Raw genomic sequence first — 27,717 nt, forward strand, 5'->3', positions numbered from 1 at the left:
GAGAACAAAACCCGAGTTCACAGTGAGAGAGAGAGAAAACTAAACCCGAGTTCACAGAGAGAGAGAGAGAGAGAGAGAGAGAGAACTAAACCCGGGTATAGAGAGAGAGAGAGAGAGAGAGAACAAAACCCGAGTTCACAGAGAGAGAGAGAAAACTAAACCCGAGTTCACACAGAGAGAGAGAGAGAGAGAACAAAACCCGAGTTCACAGTGAGAGAGAGAGAAAACTAAACCCGCGTTCACAGAGAGAGAGAGAGAGAGAGAGAACTAAACCCGGGTATAGAGAGAGAGAGAGAGAGAGAGAGAGAGAACAAAACCCGAGTTCACAGAGAGAGAGAGAAAACTAAACCCGAGTTCACACAGAGAGAGAGAGAGAGAGAGAGAGAACAAAACCCGAGTTCACAGTGAGAGAGAGAGAAAACTAAACCCGAGTTCACAGAGAGAGAGAGAGAGAGAGAGAACTAAACCCGGGTATAGAGAGAGAGAGAGAACAAAACCCGAGTTCACAGAGAGAGAGAGAGAACTAAACCCGAGTTCACAGAGAGAGAGGGGACTAAACCTGGGTACACAGAGAGAGAGAGACAGAGAGACCGACAGAGAGAGAGAGAGAGAAAACTAAACCCGAGTTCACAGGGAGAGAGAGAGAGAACTAAACCCGAGTTCACAGAGAGAGAGAGAGAGAGAGAGAACAAAACCCGAGTTCACAGAGAGAGAGAGAACTAAACCGGAGTTCACAGAGAGAGAGAGAGAACTAAACCCGAGTTCACAGAGAGAGAGAGAGAGAGAGAGAGGCCTAAACCTGGGTACACAGAGAGAGAGAGAGAGAGAGACGGAGCGAACTAAACCTGAGTTTACAGAAAGAGAGAGAAAACTAAACCCGGGTACACAGAGAGAGAGAGCGAGAGAGAGAGAGAGAGAGAACTAAACCCGAGTTCACAGAGAGAGAGAGAGAGAGAGAGAGAGAGAGAACAAAACCCGAGTTCACAGAGAGAGAGAGAACTAAACCGGAGTTCACAGAGAGAGAGAGAGAACTAAACCCGAGTTCACAGAGAGAGAGAGAGAGAGAGAGAGGCCTAAACCTGGGTACACAGAGAGAGAGAGAGAGAGAGACGGAGCGAACTAAACCTGAGTTTACAGAAAGAGAGAGAAAACTAAACCCGGGTACACAGAGAGAGAGAGCGAGAGAGAGAGAGAGAGAGAACTAAACCCGGGTACACAGAGAGAGAGAGCGAGAGAGAGAGAGAGAGAGAACTAAACCCGGGTACACAGAGAGAGAGACAGAGAGACCGACAGAGAGAGAGAGACAGAACTAAGCCCGTGAACGCAGAGAGAGAGAGAGACAGAGAGAGAACTAAACCCAAACACAGAGGGAGAGAGAGCTAAACCCTGGGTACTCAGAGAGAGAGAGAGAGAGAGAGAGAGAGAGAGAGAGAGAGAACGAGAGAGAACTAAACCCGGGTACACAGAGAGAGAGGGAGAGCGTGCGCGCGCGAGAGAGAGAGAGAGAGAGAGAAAACTAAACCCGGGTGCAGAGAGAGAGAGAACTAAACCCGGGTGCAGAGAGAGAGAGAGAGAGAGAACTAAACCCAGGTACACAGAGTGAGAGAGAGAGAGAGTCAGATAGAAACTAAAGGCGGTCGCAGGCAGAGAGAGGGAGAAGCTAAAGGCGGTCGCAGAGAGACAGAGAAGCTAAAGGTGGTCGCAGAGAGACAGAAGCTAAAGGTGGTCACAGAGAGACAGAAGCTGAAGGCGTCGCAGCGAGACAGATAGAAGCTAAAGGCGGCCGCAGAGAGTCAGAGTGAAGCTAAAGGCGGTCGCAGACAGATGCAGAGAGAAGCTAAAGGAGGTTGCCGTGAGAGAGAGAAGGTAAAGGCGTTCGCAGAGAGAGAGAGAGAGAGAAGCGAATGGCAGTCGCAGAGAGAGAAGCTAAAGGCAGTCGCAGAGAGACAGAGAAGCTAAAGGCGGTCGCAGAGAGACAGAGGGAGAAGCTAAAGTCGGTCGCAGAGAGTCAGAGAAGCTCATGGCGGTCGCAGAGAGAGAGAGAAGCTAAAGGAGGTCACAGAGAGAGAAGCTAAAGGCGTTTGCAGAGATTCCGAGAGAGAAGCTAAAGGCGGTTGCAGAGAGAGAGAGGGAGAGAAGCTAAAGGCGGTAGCAAAGAGTAGAGAGAAGCTAACGGTGGTCGCCAAGAGTCAGAGAAGGTAAAGGTGGTCGCAGAGAGTCACAGAAAAGCTAAAGGCGGTCCGACAGAGACAGCGACAGAGACAGCGACAGAGACAGCGACAGAGACAGCGACAGAGACAGCGACAGAGACAGCGACAGAGACAGCGACAGAGACAGCGACAGCGACAGCGACAGCGACAGCGACAGCGACAGCGACAGCGACAGCGACAGCGACAGCGACAGCGACAGCGACAGCGACAGCGACAGCGACAGAGACAGCGACAGCGACAGAGAAGCAAAAGGCGGTCGCAGAGAGTCAGAGAGGCTGAAAGGCGGTTGCAGAGAGACAGAGAGAGAAGCTAAAGGAGGTTACAGAGAGACAGAGAGAGAAGCTAAAGGAGGTTACAGAGAGACAGAGAGAGAAGCTAAAGGAGGTTACAGAGAGACAGAGAGAGAAGCTAAAGGAGGTTACAGAGAGACAGAGAGAGAAGCTAAAGGAGGTTACAGAGAGACAGAGAGAGAAGCTAAAGGAGGTTACAGAGAGACAGAGAGAGAAGCTAAAGGAGGTTACAGAGAGACAGAGAGAGAAGCTAAAGGAGGTTACAGAGAGACAGAGAGAGAAGCTAAAGGAGGTTACAGAGAGACAGAGAGAGAAGCTAAAGGAGGTTACAGAGAGACAGAGAGAGAAGCTAAAGGAGGTTACAGAGAGACAGAGAGAGAAGCTAAAGGAGGTTACAGAGAGACAGAGAGAGAAGCTAAAGGAGGTTACAGAGAGACAGAGAGAGAAGCTAAAGGAGGTTACAGAGAGACAGAGAGAGAAGCTAAAGGAGGTTACAGAGAGACAGAGAGAGAAGCTAAAGGAGGTTACAGAGAGACAGAGAGAGAAGCTAAAGGAGGTTACAGAGAGACAGAGAGAGAAGCTAAAGGAGGTTACAGAGAGACAGAGAGAGAAGCTAAAGGAGGTTACAGAGAGACAGAGAGAGAAGCTAAAGGAGGTTACAGAGAGACAGAGAGAGAAGCTAAAGGAGGTTACAGAGAGACAGAGAGAGAAGCTAAAGGAGGTTACAGAGAGACAGAGAGAGAAGCTAAAGGAGGTTACAGAGAGACAGAGAGAGAAGCTAAAGGAGGTTACAGAGAGACAGAGAGAGAAGCTAAAGGAGGTTACAGAGAGACAGAGAGAGAAGCTAAAGGAGGTTACAGAGAGACAGAGAGAGAAGCTAAAGGAGGTTACAGAGAGACAGAGAGAGAAGCTAAAGGAGGTTACAGAGAGACAGAGAGAGAAGCTAAAGGAGGTTACAGAGAGACAGAGAGAGAAGCGAAAGGAGGTTACAGAGAGACAGAGAGAGAAGCGAAAGGAGGTTACAGAGAGACAGAGAGAGAAGCGAAAGGAGGTTACAGAGAGACAGAGAGAGAAGCTAAAGGCAATCGCAGAGACACAGAGAAGCGAAAGGAGGTTACAGAGGGAGAAGCTCTAGGCAATCGCAGAGACACAGAGAGAAGCGAAAGGTGGTCGCAGAGAGACAGAGAGAAGCTAATGGCGGTCGCAAAGAGTCAGAGAAGTTAAATGCAGTCGCAGAGAGTCAGGAGCTGAAGGCGGTTGCAGAGAGAGGCTAAAGGTGGTCGCAGAGAGAGAGAGAAGCTAAAGGCGGTTGCAGATAGAGAGAGAGAGAGAGAAGCTAAAGGTGGTCGCAGAGTGAGAAACTACGGGCGGTCGCAAAGAGTCAGAGAGAAGCTAATGGCGGTCACAGTGAGTCAGAGAAGCTAATGGCAGTTGCAGAGAGAGGCTAAAGGCGGTTGCAGAGAGAGAGAGAGAGAAGTGAAAGGCGGTCGCAGAGAGACAGAGAGAAGCTAACGGTGGTCGCAAAGACTCAGAGAAGCTAACGGTCATCGCAGAGAGTCAGGGAAGCTAAATGCAGTCGCAGAGAGTCACAGAAAAGCTAATGGCAGTTGCAGAGAGTCAGAGAGAAGCTAAAGGCGGTCACAGTGAGTCAGAAAAGCTAATGGCGGTCGCAGAGAGACAGAGAGAGGGTAAAGGCGGTGGCAGAGAGACAGAAGCTAATGGCAGTCGCAGAGAGACAGAGAAGCGAAAGGCGGTCGCAGAGAGACAGAGAAGCTAATGGCGGTTGCAAAGAGTCAGAGAAGCTAAATGCAGTCGCAGAGAGTCAGGAGCTGAAGGCAATCGCAGTGAGTCAGAGAAGCTAATGGCAGTCGCAGAGAGACAGAGAGAGGGTAAAGGTGGTGGCAGAGAGACAGAAGCTAATGGCAGTCGCAGAGAGAGGCTAAAGGCGGTTGCAGAGAGAAGCTAAAGGCGATTGCAGACAGTCAGAGAAGCGGAAGGCGGTCGCAGAGAGAAGCTAAAGGTAGTCGCAAAGAGACAGAGAAGCTAAAGGCGGTCGTAGAGAGAGAGAGAGAAGCTAAAAGCGGTCGCAGAGAGTCAGTGAGAAGCTAAAGGCAGTCACAGAGAGAGAGAGAGAGAGAGAAGCGAATGGCAGTCGCAGTGAGTCAGAGAAGCTAAATGCAGTCGCAGAGAGTCAGAAGCTAAAGGCGGTCGCAGAGAGAGAGAAGCTAAAGAGGTTTGTAGTGAGAGAGAAGCTAAAGGCGTTCGCAGACCGTCAGAGAAGCTAAAAGCGCTGAGAGTCAGAGAAGCTAAAGGCAGTCGTAGAGAGACAGAGAGACTAAAGGTGGTCGCACAGCGACAGAGAGAAGCTAAACGCGGTTGCAGAGAGACAGATAGAAGCTAAAGGAGTTTGCAGAGAGACAGAGAGGCTAAAGGCGGTGGCAGATAGAAGCGAAAGGCGGTCACAGATAGTCAGAGAAGCTAAAAGCGGCCGCAAAGAGTCAGTGAGAAGCTAAAGGATGTCGCAGAGAGACAGAAGCTAAAGGCGGTTGCAGAGAGAGAGAAGCTAAAGGAGTTTGCAGAGAGACAGAGAGAGAGAGAAGCTAAAGGCAGTCGCAGAGAGAGAAGCTAAAGTCAGTCGCAAAGAGAGAGAGAAGCTAAAGGCGGTCGCAGAGAGAGAGAAGCTAAAGGCGGTCGCAGAGAGAGAGAAGCTAAAGGCGGTCGCAGAGAGAGAGAAGCTAAAGGCGGTCGCAGAGAGAGAGAAGCTAAAGGCGGTCGCAGAGAGAGAGAAGCTAAAGGCGGTCGCAGAGAGAGAGAAGCTAAAGGCGGTCGCAGAGAGAGAGAAGCTAAAGGCGGTCGCAGAGAGAGAGAAGCTAAAGGCGGTCGCAGAGAGAGAGAAGCTAAAGGCGGTCGCAGAGAGAGAGAAGCTAAAGGCGGTCGCAGAGAGAGAGAAGCTAAAGGCGGTCGCAGAGAGTCAGTAAGAAGCTAAATGCAGTTGCAGAGAGTCGGAGAGAAGCTATGAGACAGAGAGAAGCTATAGGCGGTCGCAGAGAAACAGAGAGAAGCTAAAGGCGGTTGCAGAGAGAGAGAGAAGCTAATGGAGGTTGCAGAGTCAGAAGCTAAATGCAGCTGCAGACAGTCAGAGAAGCTAAAGGCGGTCGCAGAGAGTCAGTAAGAAGCTAAATGCAGTTGCAGAGAGTCGGAGAGAAGCTAAAGGCGGTCGCAGTGAGATAGAGAAGCTATAGGCGGTCGCAGAGAAACAGAGAGAAGCTAAAGGCGGTTGCAGAGAGAGAGAGAGAGAAGCTAATGGAGGTCGCAGAGTCAGAGAAGCTAAATGCAGCTGCAGACAGTCGGAGAAGCTAAAGGCGGTTGTAGAGAGAGAAGCTAAAGGCGGTCGCAAAGAGACAGAGAGAAGTTAAAGGCGTTCGCAGAGAGTCAGCTGCTAAAGGCGGTCGCAGAGGGAGAGAAGCTAAAGGCGGTCGCAGAGAGTCAGTGAGAAGCTAAAGGCAGTCACAGAGAGAGAGAGAAGCGAATGGCAGTTGCAGTGAGTCAGGGAAGCTAAAGGTGGTCGCAGAGAGTCAGAGAAGCTAAAGGAGGTTGCAGAGAGTCAGTGAGAAGCGAAAGGAGGTCGCAGAGAGAGAGAAGCTAAAGGCGATTGCAGCGAGAGAGACAGAGAAGCTAAAGGAAGTTGCAGAGAGACAGAGATAGGCTAGAGATGGTTTCAGAGAGAGAGGGAGAGAAGCTAAAGGCAGTTTCAGACAGAGAGACAGAGAAGCTAAAGGCGGATGCAGAAAGACAAGCTAAAAACGGTTGCAGAGAGAGAAGCTAAAGGTGGTCGCAGAGAGAGAGAAGCTAAAGGTGGTCGCAGAGAGTCAGAAGCTAAAGGCGGTCATGGAGAGACAGAGAAACTAAAGGCGGTCGCAGAGAGTCAGAAGCTAAAGGTGGTCGCAGAGAGACAGAGGCTAAAAGTGGTCGCAGAGAGAGAGAAGCTAAAGAGGTTTGTAGTGAGAGAGAAGCTAAAGGCGTTAGCAGACCGTCAGAGAAGCTAAAAGCGCTGAGAGTCAGAGAAGCTAAAGACGGTCGTAGAGAGACAGAGAGACTAAAGGTGGTCGCACAGCGACAGAGAGAAGCTAAACGCGGTTGCAGAGAGGCTAAAGGCGGTGGCAGATAGAAGCGAAAGGCGGTCACAGATAGTCAGAGAAGCTAAAAGCGGCCGCAGAGAGTCAGTGAGAAGCTAAAGGATGTCGCAGAGAGACAGAAGCTAAAGGCGGTTGCAGAGAGAGAGAGAGAGAGAGAAGCTAAAGGCAGTCGCAGAGAGACAGAGGGAGAAGCTAAAGGCGATCTGAGAGAGAAGCTAAAGGCGGTTGCAGAGAGAAAGAGAAGCTAAAGAAGTTTGTAGGGAGAGAGAAGCTAAAGGCGTTTGCAGAGAGTCAGAGAAGCGAAAGGCGGTCGCAGAGAGAGAAGCTATAGGCATTCGCAGAGAGGCAGAGAAACTAAAGGCGGTTGCAGAGAGAGAGGGAGAGAAGCTAAAGGAGGTCGCAGAGAGTCAGAAAGAGAAGCTAAAGGAGTTTGCAGAGAGACAGAAAGAGGCTAAAGGCAGTTTCAGAGAGAGAGAAGCTAAAGGCAGTCGCAGAGAGACAGAGAAGGTAATGGCGGTTGCAGACAGAGAAGCTAAAGGTGGTGGCAGAGAGTCAGAGAAGCGAAAAACGGTCACAGAGAGAGAGTCAAAAGCTAAAGGTGGTCGCAGAGAGAGAGAGAGAAGCTAAAGGCGGTAGCAGAGAGTCAGTGAGAAGCAAAACGCGGTTGCAGTGAGACAGAGAAGCTAAGGGCGGTTGCAGAAAGAGAAGCTAATGGCGGTCGCAGAGAGAAAGAAGCGAATGGCGGTCGCAGAGAGACCAAGAAACTAAAGGCGGTTGCAGAGAGAGAAGCTAAAGGAGGCGCAGAGATACAGAAGCTAAAGGCGGTCGCAGACAGTCAGAGAAGCTAAAGGCGGTCACAGAGACAGCGAAGCGAAAGGCGGTCTCGGAGAGAGAAGCGAATGGCAGTCGCAGAGAGACCGAGAAACTAAAGGTGGTTGCAGAGAGAGAAGCTAAAGGCGGTCGCAGAGAGTCACAGAAAAGCTAAAGGCGGTCGCAGGCAGAGAAGCGAAAGGTGGTTGCAGAGGGAGAAGCTAAAGACTGTCGCAGAGAGAGGCTAAAGGGGGTCTCAGAGAGTCAGAGAAGCTAAAGGTGGTCACAGAGTCAGAAGTTAAAGGCGATTGCGAAGAGACAGAGAAACTAAAGGCAGTCGCAGAGAGACAGAGAAGCTAAAGGTGGTCACACAGTCAGAGAGAAGCTAAAGGCAGTCGCAGACAGACAGAGAGAAGCTAATGGTGGTCGCAGAGAGTGAGAGAAGCTAAAGGCGGTCGCAGTGAGAGAGAGAGAGAGAGGCTAAAGGCGGCCGCAGAGAGAAGCTGAAGGCGGTCGCGGAGAGAGAGAAGCTAAAGGCGGTCGCAGAAAGAGAGAGAGAGAGAGAGAGAGAGAGAGAAGCAAAAGGAGGTCGCAGAGAGTCAGTCAGAAGCTAAAGGCGGTTGCAGAGAGAGAGGGAGAGAAGCTAAAGGCGGTTGCAGAGAGAGAGGGAGAGAAGCTAAAGGCGGTCGCAGATAGTCAGAGGCAAAAGGCGGTCGCAGAGAGAGAGAAGCTAAAGGGAGTCAGAGAGAAGCTAAAGTCGGTCGCAGAGAGCGAGAGAAGCTAAAGCCGATCGCCCAGTCAGAGAAGCGAAAGGCGGTCGCAGAGAGACACAGAGAAGCTAAAGGCGGCTGCAGAGAGAGAAGCAAAAGATGGTCATAGAGAGACAGAGAGAGAGAGAGGCTAAAGGTGGTCACAGAGAGAGAGAAGCTCTGCCCGGTCACAGAGAGAGATTGAGAGAAGCTCAGCCTGGTCAGAGAGAGATGGAGATATTGAGAGAAGCTCAGGCCAGTTGCAGAGAGAGAGAGATTGAGAGAAGCTCAGCCCGGTCGCAGAGAGAGAGAGAGATTGAGAGAAGCTCATCCTGGTCGCAGAGAAATGGAGAGATTGAGAGAAGCTCAGCCTGGTCACAGAAAGGGAGAGAAGTTCAGCCTGGCCGCAGAGTGAGAGAGATTGAGAGAATCTCAGCCCGGTCACAGAGAGATTGAGAGAAACTCAGCCGGTCGCAGAGAGAGACAGAGGGAGATTGAGAGAAGCTGATCCTGGTCGCAGAGAAATGGAGAGATTGAGAGAAGCTCAGCCCAGTCACAGAGAGAGATTGAGAGAAGCTCATCCTGGTCGCAGAGAGAGAGAGAGATTGAGAGAAGCTCAGCCCAGTCACAGTGAGGGAGGGCGAAGGGAAGAGAGTTGCAGTGTGAGAGTGTGAATGAATAAGGGACCTCGTGAAGGGGTCTGGGTGATGCGGAGGGTTTGTTTTGTGGTCTTTGAGTGATGTGGTCGGTTTCGAGATGTGGAGGGACATCTGTCTGTCAGACAGAGAGACTGCAAACTAAACCTGGGCAGAGAACTAGAGTGAGAGCCTTAGTTAAAGATATCCTTTCTGTTATATGGTGAGAATATAACACCTCATCATTCTGTTGTTGTTTAGATCAGTCTGCTGAATAATGGCATCAGCAGTTGAACGAATGGATGAACTTGTTCGTGAATATTTGCTCTACAGAGAATTCACCAGTACACTCAAAACATTTGACATCGAGATCAAGACAGACAAGGATAAGGGTTTTCGAGTGAGTTGACCAAGAACTGTGCTGAGCTCGGTGTTGATGGCTGACTGATCTAGTCATAAACCTTAGAATAAAGGCAGATTTGACTGTCTTCGAAGATTCAAAGCCTTGGTCAGATTAAAATTTTCTAGTGAATTTAATTATGAGATATGCGAGTTTAGGCATTTCAGAATTGTCCACATTATTAGCGAGTACATCACAAGTCTATGCATAGTTTTGCTGTCCTTACTTAAATGTAAATCTTTGCACTTAAGTCAGTCATGTGAAGATGAAGTAGACCAGGGCTTTCAAAGTTGTTTACTCCCTCTGTATCCTCTCTCATGTGCCACTGTCATCTCCATGCCCTCCTTCCATCACCATCACTCCGATAGTTCTTAGAGGGGTCAGGGTATTGTCCAAATCTTGAAATGGGACTACAATAAAAACAGAATTCAAGGAGCAATGAGCTGGGCTGATCCTTGGGGCACATGAGAAAAACATGGTCAGGTTGGGCTTGTGGGAACGAAAGATATCTTTGAAGCATCTCTGATTCTAATGGAGTCTCAATGAAGTTGATACTGAGAGGACGTTTCCCCTGTGTGGAAATCTAGAATTAGGCAACTCTTCAAACAAATGAAGAGTCCTGGATGTACCTGCACTATACTGGGTTCAGTCTACTTGGACTTTGTGCCATTTTTATATTTCCTGTTACCCACTTCACTTCATTTCATTTTGTTGTACCCTTCAGATTCCTGGCTCCCAGCAAAATCAAGCTAATTCCTTCAATTTGGTTTGATTTATTGCTGTCACATGTACCGAGTTATAGTGAAAAGTGCTGTATTGCCTGTTTTACAAGTAGATTTTACTGTCTGTCAGGATAGCAGAACAGTGCAGATACTGTTGCAGCTGTTGGAGGCACATAGAGAAGGCACAAAATACAGAGTTTTGGGATTGAGGTGATTTAATGGTTTGGATCAGAAGTTGGCCAGCTGAAAGAAGGCAGAGAGTGGTAGTTGATGGGAAATGTTTATCATGGAGCTCAGTTACTAGTGGTGTACTGCAAGGATCTGTTTTGAGGCCACTGATGTCTGTCATGTTTACAAATTATCTGGAGGTGGGCGTAGAAGGATAGTTTCGTAAATTTGCAGATGGCACTAAGGTAGGTGGAGTTGTGGAAATTACAGAGGGACATAGATAAAATGCAGAGCTGAGCTGAGAAGTGGGAAATCGAGTTTAATGCGGACACGTGTCAGGTAGTTCACTTGTCAGAGAATGCAGAGTACTGGGCTAATTGTAAAATTCTTGGCAGTGTAGATGAACAGAGAAATGTGTGTCCAGATGCATGAATCCCTGAAAGTTGCCACCCAGGTTGGTAGCTGAAAATGTGTTGCTGGAAAAGCGCAGCAGGTCAGGCTTATGCCCGAAACGTTGATTCTCCTGTTCCTTGGATGCTGCCTGACCTGCTGCGCTTTTCCAGCAACACATTTTCAGCTCTGATCTCCAGCATCTGCAGTCCTCACTTTCTCCACCCAGGTTGGTAGGGTTGTTAAGAAGGCATATGGTGTGTTGGCATTTGTTGGTAGGGGGATTGAATTTTGGAGCCATGAGATCATGCTTCAGCTGTACAAGACACTGGTAATATTCTGGAATATTGCGTGCAGTTCTGGTCACTGCATTATAGGGAGGATGTGCAGAAGGTTTGGAAAGGGTTCAGGGGAGATTTCCTGGCTGAGGGAACTGAGGCTGTTTTTATTAGAGAGAAGAAGGTTGAGAGGTGACTTAATTGAGACATACAAGATGATCAAAGGATTAGATAGGGTGGGCAGTGAGAGCCTTTTTCCTCAGATGGTGAAGGCTAACACTAGGGGACATGGCTTTAAATTAAGAGGTGATCATTTTAGAAAAGATATCATGTGTCGTTTCTTTACTCCGAGTAGGAGGGGCGTGGAACGGCCTCCCTGCAATGGGCAATGAAATGGTCATTGAACATACACCATTCCATTATTATCCAAATGTATGTTAGATGGGCATCAGATTAATTTCACAGGTGGCTCAACATTGAGAGCTGAAGGATCTGTACTGCACTGTAATGTTCTTTGTTCTATTTAAGAGGTCCATTCAGAAGTCTAAGAATAACAAAGAAGAAACTTTTTTCTCAAATCAAACTTCTATATCTTTTGCCCAACGAAAGATGGTGGAAGAGGGTATAATCAGGGTGGGAGAAGTCTTTTGATTATGTTGGTTGCTTTCCTTTGTAGCAGGAATTATAGACGCAGTCAATGGATGGGAGGCTAGTTTGCCTCTGTGTTCAGCCTCTGTAATTTCTTGCGCTTTTGGAAAGAGCAGTTGCCATACTGTGATGTGTCCAGATAGAATGTTTTCTGTGATGTATCTGCAAAATTTAGTAAGAATCTTTATGGATGTGCTGCATTTCCTTAACCTCCTGAGAATGTAGAGGTGGTGTTATGCTTCCTTGACTGTAGTGTCAATGTGAATAGATCAGGACAGTTTGTTGATGTTTATCTCTCCCAGGAACTTAACAGTCTGAAGCATTGCCTCCTCAGCACCATTGATGAAGACAGTAGCATGCCCTCCAGTCAGCTTACTGACGGCAGTGGCTATCTCCTTTGTTTTGCTCATGTTGATGGAGAGATTGATGTCTTTACACCATGCCATTAAGCACTATCTCCTACCTGTATTCCATCTCATTGTTGTTTGAGATCCATTCTACAAAGGTGGTGGAATCAGAAAATTTGTAAATGGAGTTGATGCGGAATTTGGCCACAAGGACATGTGTATAAGGAGTGTAGTAGGGGCTGATTACTCAGCCTTGCAGAGCCCCAGTGTTGAGGATTATCATGGATGAGGTGTTATTGCATATCCTTCCTGACTGCAGTCCGTTGACAGGGAGTTGAAAATCCAGTTATTGGGGAGCAGAGACCTAGATATCAAAGATGTTTGCAATTATTGTGTTAAAGATAGAGCTGCAATTAATAAGTAGAAGTCTGACGTAGCTATCCTTGTTGTCCAGGCATTCCAGGGATGAGTGTAGGACCAAGGTGGTGCCATCACTCATGGTCCTTTTGCAAGGTGAATTGCAAGAGATCATGGCAACCTGGGAGGTTGGAATTGTGAACCATGACCAACCTCTTAAAGCACTTCATAAGTGTAGATGTCAGAGCCACCAGGCAGTAATGAGTCACTTTGCTTGAATTCTCTTTGGTATTCTGATAATGGTGGTCTTTTTGAAACAGGTCGCAGTAAGGAGACATTAAAGATGTCTGTGAATATTGCCATCAGCTGGTCCACACAGGATTTGAGTGCATGACTGGGGTCTCTAACCAGACCAGTTGTTTTCCATGCACTCCCCCTTAAGGCCAATCTAATGCCTGTGGCAGTGACCGAGGGTACAAGTGTGTTCGAGGCTGTTAGGGCAGATGACGTTGTTTCACTGCCCTTCTGTTCCAAGTAAGCGTAGAATGCACTGAGTGCATAGAGTAGGGATGTGAGACAGTTCAATTTTCCGTTATGTCATGTGAGCTTTGTCTCAAATTACAACATGTCCATGTAGTTAGTCTGGGTCTCAAACTTAATTTGGTTTTGCCTCTTGGCATCTCTGATAGCCTTGCAAAGGTCGTATCTGGATTTCCTGACTTGAACAAGGTCATCCGAATTGAATGTCTCAGACTGGAATTCAATGGAGAGTGGATCTCCAGGTTCATCCATGATTTTTCGGTTGGGGAGCATTTGGATTAATTTCACTGGCACACAGTCATCTACACACTGATGAAGTCTGTAAGAGTAGTGACACATTTGTTTAGGTTGGCTGTTGAGCTCTTTATTATGGACCAGTCCCATGAAAGGCCTTCTGTTTCCTAAGAGCAACACTGCACTACTTTCTGTACTGGGTCCTCACGTTTTAGTTTCTGCTTGTAAGTCCAGCAGAGGAGCATTGTCATCTGATACTCAGGATGGAGACAGGGAATGGATTGGTAGGCATCTTTGGTTGTGTAGTAATAGTCAAGGATGCCTGAACCTCTGATGGAACAGGCGACATCTGGGTTGTATTTTGGCTTGGTTGAAGTCACCAGCTATGATAAACAAGGCTTTGAGCTATTCTGTTTCAACACTGGCTATCGTGTTGTATAATGGGGTGAAACACAGACTGCTGTGAGGATAGCAGAGGTGAACTCACATGATAGGTCGTATGGATGGATTTTTCATTGTTAGCTGTTCTGGGTCCAGAGAGTGATAACTTGCCAAAGTCACCACTTCTGAGCACCAGGAGGTGTTGATTAGGAGACAGACCCAAATGCCATTTGCCTTGCAGAAGGACACCAAGCAGTCCATTCAGTGAATTGAGAAGATGTCAAATTGTAAGACACAGTCAGGAGTAGCAGGGGGTGAGCTGTATCTCTCTGAAACAGACCACACAGCTGTCCCTCAATTCTCCTTGGAAAGTAAGTCTAGCTTTAAGTCATCTATCTTGTTTTCTATGGTTTGAACATTTGCCAGGTGTATGCTGGAAAGGGGAGTTTGAAACCTCCGAGTTTGTCTCACTTTAAGTCCAACGCATTTCCCATCTTTCTTGGGTAAGATGGCTGGACCTCATCGATCTCAAATGTCAATGAGTGAAATCAGCTACTCCGAGTGGTGAATGGGAGCACCCGATAGGGTTCTGGACATTGGTCACGACCTTGAACACTCTGGGGAATCTTGTGGTCAGACTGGTCCATCTCTGGCATCATTGAGGGAATTCTGCTCCAGGAAGTCTGAATGGATCTGATGGTGTCCTCAGCACTTGTCACAGCCTTGAATGTTTCAGGAAGTCTTGTGGCCAATCTGGTTAGGTAGCCTCAATGTTGGGTCACTATGGGGTCAGGCCTTGGTTCTGGGTTTCCATGAGGTCAGACCTGTGAGAGGTTGGAAGGCCTCTGGGCTTGCAGTTCCAGAACCAGAAAGGTAAGAGGGCGCTCGTGATGGGGTCCTGGGCACCAGCCTTGAGTGTTCCATGGAGTCTTGTGGTCAATCTGGTCAGGCTTCCTCTATGTCAGGTCAGGTCTATATTCCCACGCTGGTCAAGCCTCGGGTTGTGAAGTTTCAGCATCAGTAATTGGGACTTATTGATCAGAGGGTCCTCTGGCCTAGCAGTGTATTTAAAAGAACATTGTTAGTAATTTTGACAGATTTAGAATTGAGTTTTAAAAGAGCAGGATGTTTATAAGAAAAATAAGAATAAGAATGCTGTAGACAGCTGCCAACAAGCTGCCACACTCCGGCACCATCTTGGGGAAGATCTAGTTCCCTAGCACAAATAATTTTTCCTTGAACGATATTTGTCTTGTTTCAGTTGAGATGGAACTCGGGTAGCTTGTTTAGGCCCCAAATTGATGCCCTCCTTTTTAATTTCCTTCCTAACTCCCAAAAAGCTGTTTTTATGATCACATCCGTTTGCCTACCTATGTTATTGATACAGAGGATACCCTGAACAGCCTGCCTGTCTCATTCTCTTTCTGCCTGTATGCACTAAACCTGCAGTCTGACCACCTTAAACATGCTATTCTTTTTTTTTATTCGTTCATGGGATTAGGGTGTCATTTGCTAAGTCAGCATTTATTGCAGTTTTAAATATCAGTTCAAGAGTCCACCACATTGCTGTCGGTCTGGAGTTGCAGGTAGGCCAGACCAGATAAGTTTCCTTCCGTAAAGGGCATTAGTGAACCAGTTGGATTTTTCCAACAATTAGCAATGGGGTCATCATTATTGCTTAATACCAGATTTTTACTTGAATTGAAATTCTATCATCTGTCATGGCGGGATTAGAATCTGGGCCCACAGAATATTATCTGGGTGACTGGATTAATCGTCTGGTGATAATACCATAAAGCTGTTGCCTCCACTTGACTATATTTATAGTACTATCACTTGTGGACGCAAAACAGCAATTCCAGCTGATGCTCCAGATCCAGAGAACAAGCGTGTGCAGTTGGGAAGATTTTCCGCAGATGTGTTCATCTAGGGCATACAATGCATCCATGATTTCCCATATACTGAAAGAAATATATTTCATTTGGCTGAGAATAATGAAAACACACTACTAGTTACCTAGTAATCAGCTGCTTCATCAGTGTCAAAGTAAAATAGTTACTGGAGGCTGAAAAAGAACAAAGCACTTTCTTCCTCGTCACCAAGTTCCCTTGTGAATCAGTAAGTGCTTCACAACCATTTTGAGTAATTTTGAATTGTAGTCATTATTGTACAGCAGTTGATTTGTGCACAGGAAGGTCCCATCCAAACAAGCAATGTGGCAACCTGTTTTTGATGATGGATATGTGAATACAGGCAAATCTCCTGTACTCGTTTAATGGTGCCTAGGTGAAATCATTCTAGAAGGTGGATCTGCTACAAGTGTTTCAATGCTTTACTGGGCTGTCAGCCTGGATTATGTCCTCATGGCTGAGGAGTGGGGCTTGAACCCCAACTTGAGTTAGAGACAAGAGTACTGCTCACTGAGTTACAGCTGGTGTGAAGTAGTCATGTGAACTCTCTGACCGATGTCAACCATAGGAACTATTGATATTGCTTTATTTGGAGATTGCAGTTAATAAAAGAAAACTCTCACCCTTGCATAAATCACTGTGCATTAAAAAGCTGGCTTTGCAATGAAATTAGTTGAATAATCTTTTTTTTTAGGTTGATAAAATTGTAGAACAACTGCAGCATTTGGTTCAAGGTTATGACCTCAGTGGACTGCGTGAATACTGGGGCTACCTGGATCGTCGCCTGTTCAGCAGACTGGAGGATGCATATCGACACACAGTCAACAAGCTGAAAACCAGCTTGTACCGTTACTATCTGATCCATACCATCCAGGTAATTTGCCCTTGCCCTATCTGTACCTGAAGTGTTTGGAGATGGTATAGAGGGCACTTTGCTCTGATTCTAATCTTATGCAGTATCTGCTCTTGGAGTGTTTGAAAAGACAGTTAGAGGAGGCCTTGCTTTCAGTTTAAAAGAAGTAGAGAGTGTTTTAAAATTTATTGAACTCCATTTTGTGCCTACCCTGTGTGTTCACTGCAACAATGTAAAGAGAGATTTACTCTTTCAAATCCTGACCTGCAAACTCCCATCAGTGATAAGTGAAAGCCAGTGAGGTTCTTTCTGCGCTTTATCAGCACAGATAATTAGCAACATTGTTCAAGGAGAAGTCTGTGGGATAAGAGTTTTGTTTCATTTCAGCAGGCCCTGACACTAACTAAGGCCCATGTGCAGCCTCTCTTTCATCGGATGTCTGATGCTTTCTAAACTACCCTGCCAGAACCAGTGAGATTCTGTGATGCTGATCAATGAACACTGATTTATTATACCATCATGAAAGTGCTATGGCAAATGTCATTGCTTCCTGATTTTTGTAAAATTGGTCCCACGGACCCATCCAATCAGTAAATCTCACTTACCTGATTGTGATCAGAAATGATTTTCGACATGTTGTCTCATGAGTCCAGAGGCTTCCAATTCTGTCCTGGTCAGGATTAGTTAATTTAGCATAAATCTGAGAATCTTCCTGGTCAGGATTATTTAGTTTAGCACAACTGAGAATCTTCCTGGTAGGTAACCTGTCGTTTTTCTTCTCTATTTTCAGAAATGAGGGTTTGGTGGACATTATTCAAATTAGTATTTAAAAAAAAAGCATTTCCGCTTTGAGAGCAGGACTTGCAAAAGGAAGGAAGGAATGAAAGAATGCAATGTCTCCCTTTTGCTTTTTGTTGCAGTCTAATAGGATTGATAAAACCCAGGAGTTCTTCCAGAAACAGGCCCTGGAATTGCAGAGCCAGCCAGAATGGAAAGAATGGTTTGTTCTTCCTTTTGTTCCGAATCCAGATCAGAACGTAGTGTTCGCCACGTACTTCTCCAAGCAATGGGCAGAAACTTTCCTGGTCTCTCTGCACAACTTTCTAAGTGTGCTGTTCCAGTGTATGCATATCCTTTTTTGCATTGTGTTGTGAATCCATTGTCTGCATTTTCGTTCTGACTTCTCCTACTTGTCAGCCAAACAGGAGAGACTGCACAATAGATCAAAGCTGAAGGTCTTTCACAGCTGCACCGTTGTACTTGTTATCAATCTTGGACTTGTCTTTTCCAAATTTCAGTCCTGTGTGACTTGTGAAAAATCTCCCCTTAGTGTCAGATATATTGCATCGTCATTTTTTTTAACTTAATCCATATCATTGTTTTTTTTTCATATAGTTCTTCTCCACTGGCAAATGATCATCAGCTTAGAAAAGTGTAGTATTATGCTGGATGACTGTTGAGTACTTTTATATATACACATACGCCTACTCTTCAGCAAAAAAAAACATTGACTTGAATGGAGAAAGGAGTAGAACTTGGTGATTAGGTGCATAGCTTTTTAAAGGTTGATGAACAATGTTGTGAAGGGATACCTATAGCAAATAGGGTCATAGGTGGATTCACAAAACAATTGAGTATGTGAATGTGAATTGGAGAACCTCTCCACTGGCTAATGTAGCTAGGACAAAGGAAGATGGTTGTGATTGTTGGTAGCCAATTATCTGAGGATATCACTGGTACTACACCTCAGTGTAGTATGCCTAGGTGAAACATTTTGACATACATTATTAATACAAAGACTGCAAGAAATCTTAGCTTTATTTCTTCAGTTTTTGACTTAATACCAAGAAGGACTGAACTATTATTAATTTTGTTCCTTATTTCTTTCTACCTTGTTAAGTTTTTGTATCTAGGTATTTGCACCTAAAATGGCACTTTATGTGGTGACATTAAAAACTTTTGACTGCACCTTTGTGCTTAAATATGTATGATAACGAGTTTTAAATCTGTTTCTGTAAGATCCTCCTGACCTACAGTGTCCTGAAATTCCCCTGCCCCTGAGATCTGACCATGTAGGCACCCTCATTCTGAGATCTGCTACAGCAGATAGTGGAATTTGAATCCAGCAGAAATCTGGAATTAAGAGTCTAACAAAGACCATGAATCCATTGTTGATTGTTGGAAATGAAGGAAACTGCCTACATTTGATTGCAGACCCACAGCAATGTGGTTCACTCTTAACTGCCCTCTGGACAATTAGGGAGGGACACAAAATGCTGGCTGAGCCAGCAACGTCATCATCCCATGAATGATTTTTTTTAAAAAACGCTCATTTTAATTCCTTATAATTAAACAGAATGAGCATACTCACAACAAGTGTTCAGTGTTAGATTGATAGGTGGTAAATTTATACCACATAAATGATGTTTGAACCACATCACAAGTGAGCCTAATTACTTTCATTCAATGTTTGGCATTATCATTGGTGAATCCCTCACAATCAACATCCTGGAGGTTACTATTAGTCAGAGGTATAGCTGGACTGGCCACCTATATACTGTCACTACATGAACACCTCACTAATGGTAGCATATAACTTATCTCTTGACCCCCAAAGGTCTGACACACAGCAAGGAGTAGGGTCAACACCATCCAGGACAAAGCAGTTGACTTGATTGACACCTTAAATATTTGCACTAATACAAAAAAAAATGGGCGGCACGGTGGCACTGCTGCCTCACAGCGCCAGAGACCCGGGTTCAATTCCAGCCTCAGGCAACTGTCTGTATGGAGTTTGCACATTCTCCCCGTGTCTGCGTGGGTTTCCTCCAAGTGCTCCAGTTTCCTCCCACAGTCCAAAGATGTGCAGGTCAGGTGAATTGGCCGTGCTAAATTCCCCGTAGTGTTAGGTTAGGGGTAAATGTAGGGGTATGGGTGGGTTGCGCTTCGGCGGGTCAGTGTGGACTTGTTGGGCCGAAGGGCCTGTTTCCACACTGTAAGTAATCTAATCTAATCTAAAACATAGTACAGTGCAGCCCAAGTCCACATCTTGTTCAAAGCAGAAATCTAATAAAGTTCCTTTAGAAACACCTCCAAAGCGTGTGGCATTTAGGAACTAGAGAGACAAGATGTTAACCAAGCTTCTGCTAGAATACTGTGTAATTTGATTATCTCATGTAGTTGGTATACTGAAGTTCTGAAAAAGGAAAGATTTATTAAATAAAAGCAAAATACTGTGAATACTGGAAATCTGAAACTGATTGCTGGAGAAAGCAATTAGGATGTGAGAAAAATTCATTACAAAATGTGGTCAGGATCAGGAATATGCTGCTTGCAAGTCTTGTGGAAACAAGTTCAATCTAGGCATTCAGGAGGGTGTTGAAGGATTATTTAAATAATAACCATATTCAGGCATTTCAGGAAAAAGACAGGAGAATGACACTGAGTCAAAATGCTCATTCAGACAGGCACTATAATTCTATGAAGAACTACGATGATATACTTTAAGAAATAGTGCCTTGGGTGTAATCTAATGGTTTGTAAGATGATGAAGATAATAAAGTATTACAGAAGACCAAGAATCGCCGTTTTAATTTGTGCACTCAGGTCTAGGTGAGACATTAACAAGTAGTCCTTTACCCAGAAAACAGTGAATATCTGGAATACATATTGTCCTCATATTGGATCCAGATTTGTTGATTTTTTTTTCCAAGTCAGAACCTGATCACTTTATGTCTGGGGTGGAGATCATCTCTCACAGCAGGGAATTGACAGGATAAGTAATCTGGACTAGTGTTGGCTAACCAGGCTTGTTTGGAGGGACGGCAGTGTTAAGATGAATTTTCTGGGTACTTTTGCCCTGAATTGGCCTGGGTTTTTAATCTCTTTCCTGCCTCCCAAAAGATTCCACCATTTCAAATGGTGATAGTTATGTGAGGAGAATGTATATGTTATGATACACTGGGCATCGCAGTTGTGAGTGACTAGTTGACTGAACCTGAGGATCCTTTCCTCAGCTGTTGATGTTGTCTCCAACTGGTTTGTGATTCTAGATCTATAAGCTGTTCTGTTTCTTTGTTTAGTGGGTAATTCTCAAATGTGAACCTGGATGGAGAACATCTTTTTAAAAAGACTTGCCTTTAAATAGTGCTTTTCATGACCTCAATGGGACAGCCAATAAATTATTTTTGAAACACAGTCTTCACAGCAAGCTCCTACAAATAACTCTAAAAGAGTCGGTAATTTGATTTTTGGGATGCTATGGGCTAAATATAGGGCATTCGATTCAGGATAACTCCTGTAATCCTCTTTGAAATAATACCATACTGTCTTTAGCATGCACATGAGGGAACAGAGGGGCCTCCATTTAACCCCATTCTAAAAGTGACCGTTCTGATGGTATAGCAATCGTTCAGTATTGAGCTAGATTATAAGGCAAGGTTTTTGTGCTCAAATCTTGAAGTAAGATCTGGACTCCCAGTCTTCTGACTCATGGGCAGAAGTATCTTCAACAGAGTACTGGCTAACAAAATCACCAGGATATGGCTATCACAGTTGTATTAAGTTAAAAATCTCATAACACCAGGTTATAGTCCAACTGGTTTATTTGGAAGCACTTGCTTTCAGAGCGCTGCTACTTCATCAGGTGGTTGTGTAGCGCTCCGAAAGCTAGCGCTCCCAAATAAACCTGTTGGACTATAACCTGGTGTTGTGATTTTTAACTTTGTACACCCCAGTCCAACACCGTCACCTCCACATTATGGCTGCTCTATTAGATTGAGTCAGTAGTTAACATGCACTTTTCAGCAGGCCTTAAGTCTAAATCAGCACTAACCTTTATTTCCTTACATAGTCTTGGTCCAGGTTTCTAGTACCTGGAGATGTGATCCTTTGGTCAGCATAAATCCTGATATGTTAGCCACGGTGCATTTGTAACATTGGCACACCAAGCTGCATTGTAGGTTCAAACTTGTTGCTTGGTGAGCTCCTTATTTCGTCTAAGGCTCATGAAGGAAATTGGGTAATCTTGGATGATTTAAAGAATGCTAGGTTATAAGTTCAGTTTGGAGTGAAGTCAATATTGCTGCTACAGACCTGATCAATGCAAGGCAATGCCAGTGGAGAGTTAATTTTGTATTTATGACCCTGGAGAAAGCCACTAATTTTGAGTTATGATCTAATTAGGGACCAATAATTTTTATTTTAAAGTAAACAAAGTTTGAGATCCCAACTAACTAAGAGAATAGAACTGCAACATTCCTTTCATTTTTAATAAACAATAAAATGTCTTGTGAAATTTATTTCGTTCTATTGCTGCTGCTTCTGGTTGTCATTCCAGTAGTTTGTTGTAATGTACATACCCATGATCACGTCAAACAAATTTACAATCCACAAACAAGAGAATGGTGCTGGAAAACACAGCAGGTCAGGCAGCATCCAAGGAGCAGGAGAATTGATGTTTCAGGCATAAGCCCTTCAACCTGACCACCTGTGCTTTTCCAGCACCACATTCTAAACTCTGATCTCCAGCATCTGCAGATCTTACTTTGTCCTTTACAATCCACAATGTCTAAGGTGTACTCTGACATCTCGAATTTAAATAAGCAAATTATATGAGCAGAGGCTGTTTGAACACACCGCAGTGCATGTCAATAAGTAAATTTGGTCAAGACAGAGCCCATGGATTTCTTGATACTGTCATAGTTGCCTCACCAACTGCTTGCATAGTAGTAGTTAATTCTCCTTTCCTGGAGTTGTGTTGATGTTCACTGCTCTGAGAGATGATGTGGGTATAGAAATCAGGGAGAAGAGCTGGGTGATACTTAAATGTATCCCATGGCTGTTGAGTGGGTCAAAAAAAGAAATAGGGGTGCTCGCAATTTTCAGTTCTTACTTGGTCACAAAGGATGTGCCAGAGAACTGGAATGCAGCCATGTGGTACCATTGTTCCAAAAGGGAGTAAGGGATTAATCAATCCAGGTCAGTCACACGAACTTCACTGATTGGAAAACCAGTGAAAGTAATTCGGAGGGGCAGAATTAATCTCTACTTGGAGTGGCAGGGATTAATCAAGAACAGTTAGCATGGTTTTGTTGTCAAGTCTGACCAGTTTGATTTGAATATTTTGAAGACAGTGTGTAGATGAGTGCACTGCATTCAATGTGGTTTACTTGGGCTTTAGAAAGGCTTTTGATAAGTTTATGTGAGACTGATAGTGAAGATAAGAGCCTTTGGGATCCAAGGAAATTTGGCTGACTAGATCCAGATTAGCTGAGTGGCAGGAACAAAAGGTGGAAAATTATATGCTGATTAGCCTAACCTCGGTTGTAGGTGAAATTGTAGAATCCATTGTTAAGGATGAGATTTCTAAATTCTTGGAAGTGCAGGGTCGAATTAGAACAAGTGAGCATGGATTTGTCGTGCCTGACAAACCTGTTAGAATTCTTTGAAGATGTAACAAGTAGGCTAGACCAGAGAAACCCAGTGGATGTTATCTACCTAGACTTCCAAAAGGCCTTTGATAACGTGTGTCAAGGGAGGCTGCTAAGTAAAGTGAGGGCTCATGGTGTTTGAGGTGAGCTCCTGGCATGGATTGAGGATTGGCTGTCTGTTAGAAGGCAGAGGGTTGGGATAAAAGGTTCTTTTTCAGAATGGCAGTTGGTGACAAGTGGTGTCCCACAGGGTTCAGTGTTGGGCTCGCAGCTGTTCACTTTATATATTAATGATCTGGATGAAGGGATTGGGGGCATTCTGGTGAGGTTTGCTGATAATATGAAGTTAGGTGCACAGGTAGGTAGTTCTGAGGAGCTGGGGAGGCCACAGAAAGATTTAGACAGTTTGGGAGAATGGTCCAGGAAATGGCTGATGAAATTCAATGTGAGCAAATGCGAGGTCTTGCACTTTGGGGAAAAAAGAACACAGGCACGGACTGTTTTATAAACGGTGAGAAAATTCATAAAGCCAAAGTACAAAGGGATCTGGGAGTGCTAGTTGACGATTCTCTAAAGGTTGATTTGCAGGTTGAGTCCATGGTTAAGAAAGCAATTGTAATGTTGTCATTTATTTCAAGGAGGTTGGAATGTAAAAGCAGTGATGTGCTGCTGGGACTTTATAAAACTCTGGTTAGGCCCCATTTAGAATACTGTGTCCAGTTTTGTGCCCCACACCTTAGGAAGGACATACTGGGACTAGAGCGTGTCCAGCAAAGATTCACGCGGATGATCCCTGGAATGATAGGCCTAAAATACGATGAACGGCTGGGGATCCTGGGATTGTATTCGTTAGAGTTCAGAATGTTGAGGGGAGATCTAGTAGAAACGTAAAAGGTAATGCATGGCTTAGAAAGGGTGGACTCTGGGAAATTGTTTCCGTCAGGCGGGGATGCTAGGACTCGTGGGTACAGCCTTAGAATTAGAGGAGGTCAACTTAAAACAGAAATGAGGAGACATTTCCTCAGCCAGAGACTGGTGGACCTATGGAATTCACTGCCATGGAGCACAGTGAAGGCCAGGACGTTAAATGTCTTCAAGGCAGAAATGGATAAATTCTTAATCTCGCGAGGAATTAAGGGATACAGGGAGAGTGCTGGAGAGTGGTGCTGAAATGCCCATCAGCCATGATTGAATGGTGAAGTAGACTTGATGGGCCGAATGGCCTTACTTCCACTCCCAAGACTGGGAGTCTGTGTCCAGTGGTGATCCACTGGAATCAGTGTTGGGGTTCTTGCTGTTTGTGGTGTATATGTATAAATGGTTTAGAGGGTTGATCAGTGAGATTGTGGATAATGTGATAATTGGTAGGTAGTAAATAGTGAGAAGGGTACCTCGACTGCAGGAGAATATATCCAGGCTGATTGGTGACAAATGGAATTCAATCTGAATCAGTGTGAGGTAATGCACACTTTTGTAGGACAAACAAGACAAGGGAATACATGAAGAATGATAGGGTGCTGGGAAACAGAGGATCAGCATAACCATGGTATTCATGTCCATCTGTCCATTTAAGTGACAGGAGAGATAGGTAAAGTGGTTAAGACGATGTGGGAGGTATCTGAGTTTGAGGCATAAGAGTTTAAGAGCAGAGAAGTTATGATGCAACTGTACAAAAGGTTGGTTAGGCCATAGCTGTAGTATTGTGTGAAGTTCTGGAATCCAGTGAGAAGGGATGTGATTGAACTGGAGAGGGTGTAAAAGAGACTTACTAGGATGTGGCCTGGCAGGAGAGTTTTAATTGTGAAGGTAGGGTTGGGTAGACTGGCGTTGTCCTCGGAGCAGAGGTGATTGGGGGTGGGGTGGGGGGTACACGATTGAGATGTACCAAATAAGTAGCGCATATCAAAGGGAGGAATGTTTTCCTTTGGTGGCAGGCTGAATTACCAGGGACCATTGATAGAGGGGCACGAGCAGGAGGTCTGGAGGAGGTATGAGAAAAAGACCTGTCACTCAGAAGGTGGTGGCAATCTGCAACTTGCTGTCTGTGAAGCTGGTAGAGTTGGAAACCCTCAATATTTAAATAATTAGATGTGCATTTGTGATGCTAAGGCATGGAAGGCCACGGACCTAGTGGGAAATACAATGAGAATAGTTCGGCTGATTGTATTTGACCAGCACAGCCTTGATGGACAGAGGTGCCTTTTACTGTGCTGTAGACCTCTAGGGCAAGTTGCAGCTTTTATTTTAAATAGACAACTAACTTCACTATGCTAGTGCAGCTCCTGGTTTATCATTGAATCGCTACGGTGGGGGAAGCAGGCCATTTGGCCCATCGAGTCTACACCAACCCTCTGAAGAGCATTGCACCAAGACCCTTACCTTATCCCTGTAACCCTGCATTTCCAGTTGCTAACCCATTTGGCCTGCACATCCCAAGACACTATGGACAATTTAGCATGGCCAATCCACCTAACCTGCAGAGCTTTGGACTATGGGTGAAAACTGGAGCACCCGGAGGAAACTGTCAGATGGGGAGAACGTGCAAATTCCACCCAATCAGCTGGGGCTGGAATGAAATCCAGGACCCTAGCACTGTGAGACAACAGTGTTAACCATCATGCTGCCTGGCTTCTTCATGCTTTAACCTTCTATCTCTCGATCCTCCTCTCAATTTGTTTATCTTCTAACTCCATTTTCCTCAATTGTAATTCAAGTTTTTCTTACGCTATTGCACTCAGACACATCTGTGTTTGAGCAATGCCCGAACAATTTCAGCTTTACTTTTGTCCTTGGTTAAACCCAATTCTAACCTATTTGCTAATTCTAAGTCTTTTCTTTCTAAACGTTCTTGGCACATTTGGGAATCATCTTCAAATCCCAGAACCTTGTTAGCCATTTTAAGAGTCATTTCTCTCAGTTTTCATTTAACCAACCGCAAGTAACTGAAATTAAACACATTGTCTCACCTACATTTTATTTAAAGATCTAGGGCACTAACCAGCAAGTGTTTAAATCTACTGGGCTTTTCTCATACCCCAAATCTATTCAAATCTGTCTAAACCTGTACACATCATGGACGAGAGCTCCCAAGTTGTTACGACACAGTGTAAACCCCTGTGCTAATTTAAACCCCATACACAAGCTCATCTCGAGCCGTAATCTGTTAAATTTTGAGAGACAAAGAACTATCCCAGATGTCACTATTTAAAGTAAAAGTTAACAATTTTATTCTTTAAGTCAAACAGAGAACATTAAAACAAGTTATTCACCTTTCTCTGGTCCGATTTTTAAAAAATAAACACCCTGATTAAGATTTACACAAAATTAATCACATTTCAAAACCAGTCAGCTTTGTTGATTCTCCTTTGTAGATTTTCCTCTGTAGAATTTCCTCTATATTTTCTTGGGTCGTCGTTTCTTCAGTTTTCTGTACAACTTTTCTTATGGACAGGTATCTTTCAGAGAGCTATTCAGCTAGCACTCTGCACTTGTGGGAGCCCTTTGCAGTTCTCCCCTGATTGTTCAAAATGTCCCGTTTTGTAACCCAAAGCATCGAATCATTCCATTGGTTTGATGCCATCCCTAACAGTAAAATTCAAATTCGATTGGATTGTGGTATTTGGGCCATAACTTAAACTAATTGGCTGAATTTGAATTTGTTTTTGTTCCATGGCAATGCAACTCCAGCTATTTGTTTCAACCAACTGTTGCATTTTTATCTTGTTCAGCACAATCTGTGCTTTCAGTCAGTCCTTGCTAGCTTCCTCTCTCTCTTAAAGGTACATTACACACCGACACCTTCATAACAATATTAACTTTGTTTCCCTCTCCACTGCTGCCATACCTGTTGAGTTACTCCAATATTTTCTTTTTTATTATTGTATTAGGTCTGACCATGGTTTGAAGCTGTGAACTCGTTGTATTCGATAATATTACTTAGAAAATGAATCCTTGACACAAGACTGGCAGCAGACTGAGGTGATTCTTTAAAGGTGTACAGGATTTTCCCAGAGGGAGAACTTAGAATCTCTGCCAAAAGTTTTAAACATGGCTCTAAGATGCAAATTGACTAAGCATTTTTTTCTTAACTTGTATCACCTGTTCCTATGTTGCTGAACTTTGATGCAGAGGTCCAGAGATGCTACCAACTACAGGAAGAAAATGAAGTCTTAAGGCAGAAGGTAATATGTTGTTTTATTGAGCTTTTGAGAGGTTTTTGAGTTCCTGAGTGTTGGTGAGACTCAGGTTAGGTAAAGACAGGTGAAAGAGAAGGTGGAAAGCCTTTATTCTGGGCTGATGAGCCTCAGGTTGAATGAATCTAGCACCGGGATGGAAATTCAAAGCTCAACTTATCTTTTACTCGCAATCTGATCGAAACTTTGGGCAATCTGACAGTTGCTGTTGTTTCCAATTCTCGGCGATGTGCTTTCACTATGAGGCATACCAGCAAACAGTCTCGTGAATGGTGACTTTTTTTCACCTTAGTAGTGTTCTACCAGTTTTTATTGGAGGTTGGAGAATCTGTGCGATTGTTTGTCAGGGTGCTTATTCTTTGTGCTTGTCTCCAGGGCACTTGTGTTTTTCAAGGGACATTGGAAACTTACTTTACAATAAAACTGATAACTATTATGTGCTATTTTTATTTCCTAAGTTTTCTTGTTGTCCTCAGTTGTTTGCTGCACAAGCCGAGCCAAGACTGAGGAAAGAAGAGGAGATGATTCACCACAAATTGCCTCCTTACATTCAGAATATGGACCGACTGGGGGATTCAGAATTGTGAGTACCATCACTAAAGATCAATACTGAGGTTTGTCTCGATAAGCTTTTAATCATAGAACAATCCAAAGCATTGTTCCACATTATTGAATCTGGGGCAATGCACACTTCCCTCCACATGTCCAAACCTGCCCCACCCATCATTTGTCATTCCTTTGACTGCATTGTAAAATATTCTTGGGAACATTGAGTCCTGTGTAATCCATTAATGCACAAAGTACATTGCATTCATTGTCACACTTCACGTGATGACAGTTGTTAATATACAGGGTGGCTCCAATGTATGAGCACTCATACTGACCAAAGCAATCTATATAGGGGTGTAATTTTAAAGAACCAACATATCAACATTTTCTGTATTTACAAACAGCCATTTTGTGATGTCCTGTGTTGTGTTCCAATCTGTCTACAAGTGACTTGAAAATAGACTCTGTTTGCAAGCTGGTAGTAGT

At 44.6% G+C, this 27,717-nt stretch overlaps 1 protein-coding gene across 2 annotated transcripts in view; it reads left to right on the top strand.

Annotated features, from left to right (window-relative positions):
• wdr91 (WD repeat domain 91) overlaps window positions 1–27,717 on the top strand; it is a 130,212-nt gene that overhangs the window by 9,671 nt on the left and 92,824 nt on the right. For both annotated transcript variants that reach the window (XM_072552426.1, XM_072552427.1), the window contains exons 2-6: window positions 9,092–9,230; window positions 15,900–16,079; window positions 16,979–17,185; window positions 26,587–26,670; window positions 27,159–27,265. In XM_072552426.1, coding sequence (XP_072408527.1) covers window positions 9,108–9,230; window positions 15,900–16,079; window positions 16,979–17,185; window positions 26,587–26,670; window positions 27,159–27,265 — 701 coding nt within the window. In that variant the 5' untranslated portion in view covers window positions 9,092–9,107. The remainder of the gene's footprint in view (window positions 1–9,091; window positions 9,231–15,899; window positions 16,080–16,978; window positions 17,186–26,586; window positions 26,671–27,158; window positions 27,266–27,717) is intronic.

Source organism: Chiloscyllium punctatum, chromosome 32, assembly GCF_047496795.1.
Source record: "Chiloscyllium punctatum isolate Juve2018m chromosome 32, sChiPun1.3, whole genome shotgun sequence".
NCBI lineage: Eukaryota > Metazoa > Chordata > Chondrichthyes > Orectolobiformes > Hemiscylliidae > Chiloscyllium > Chiloscyllium punctatum.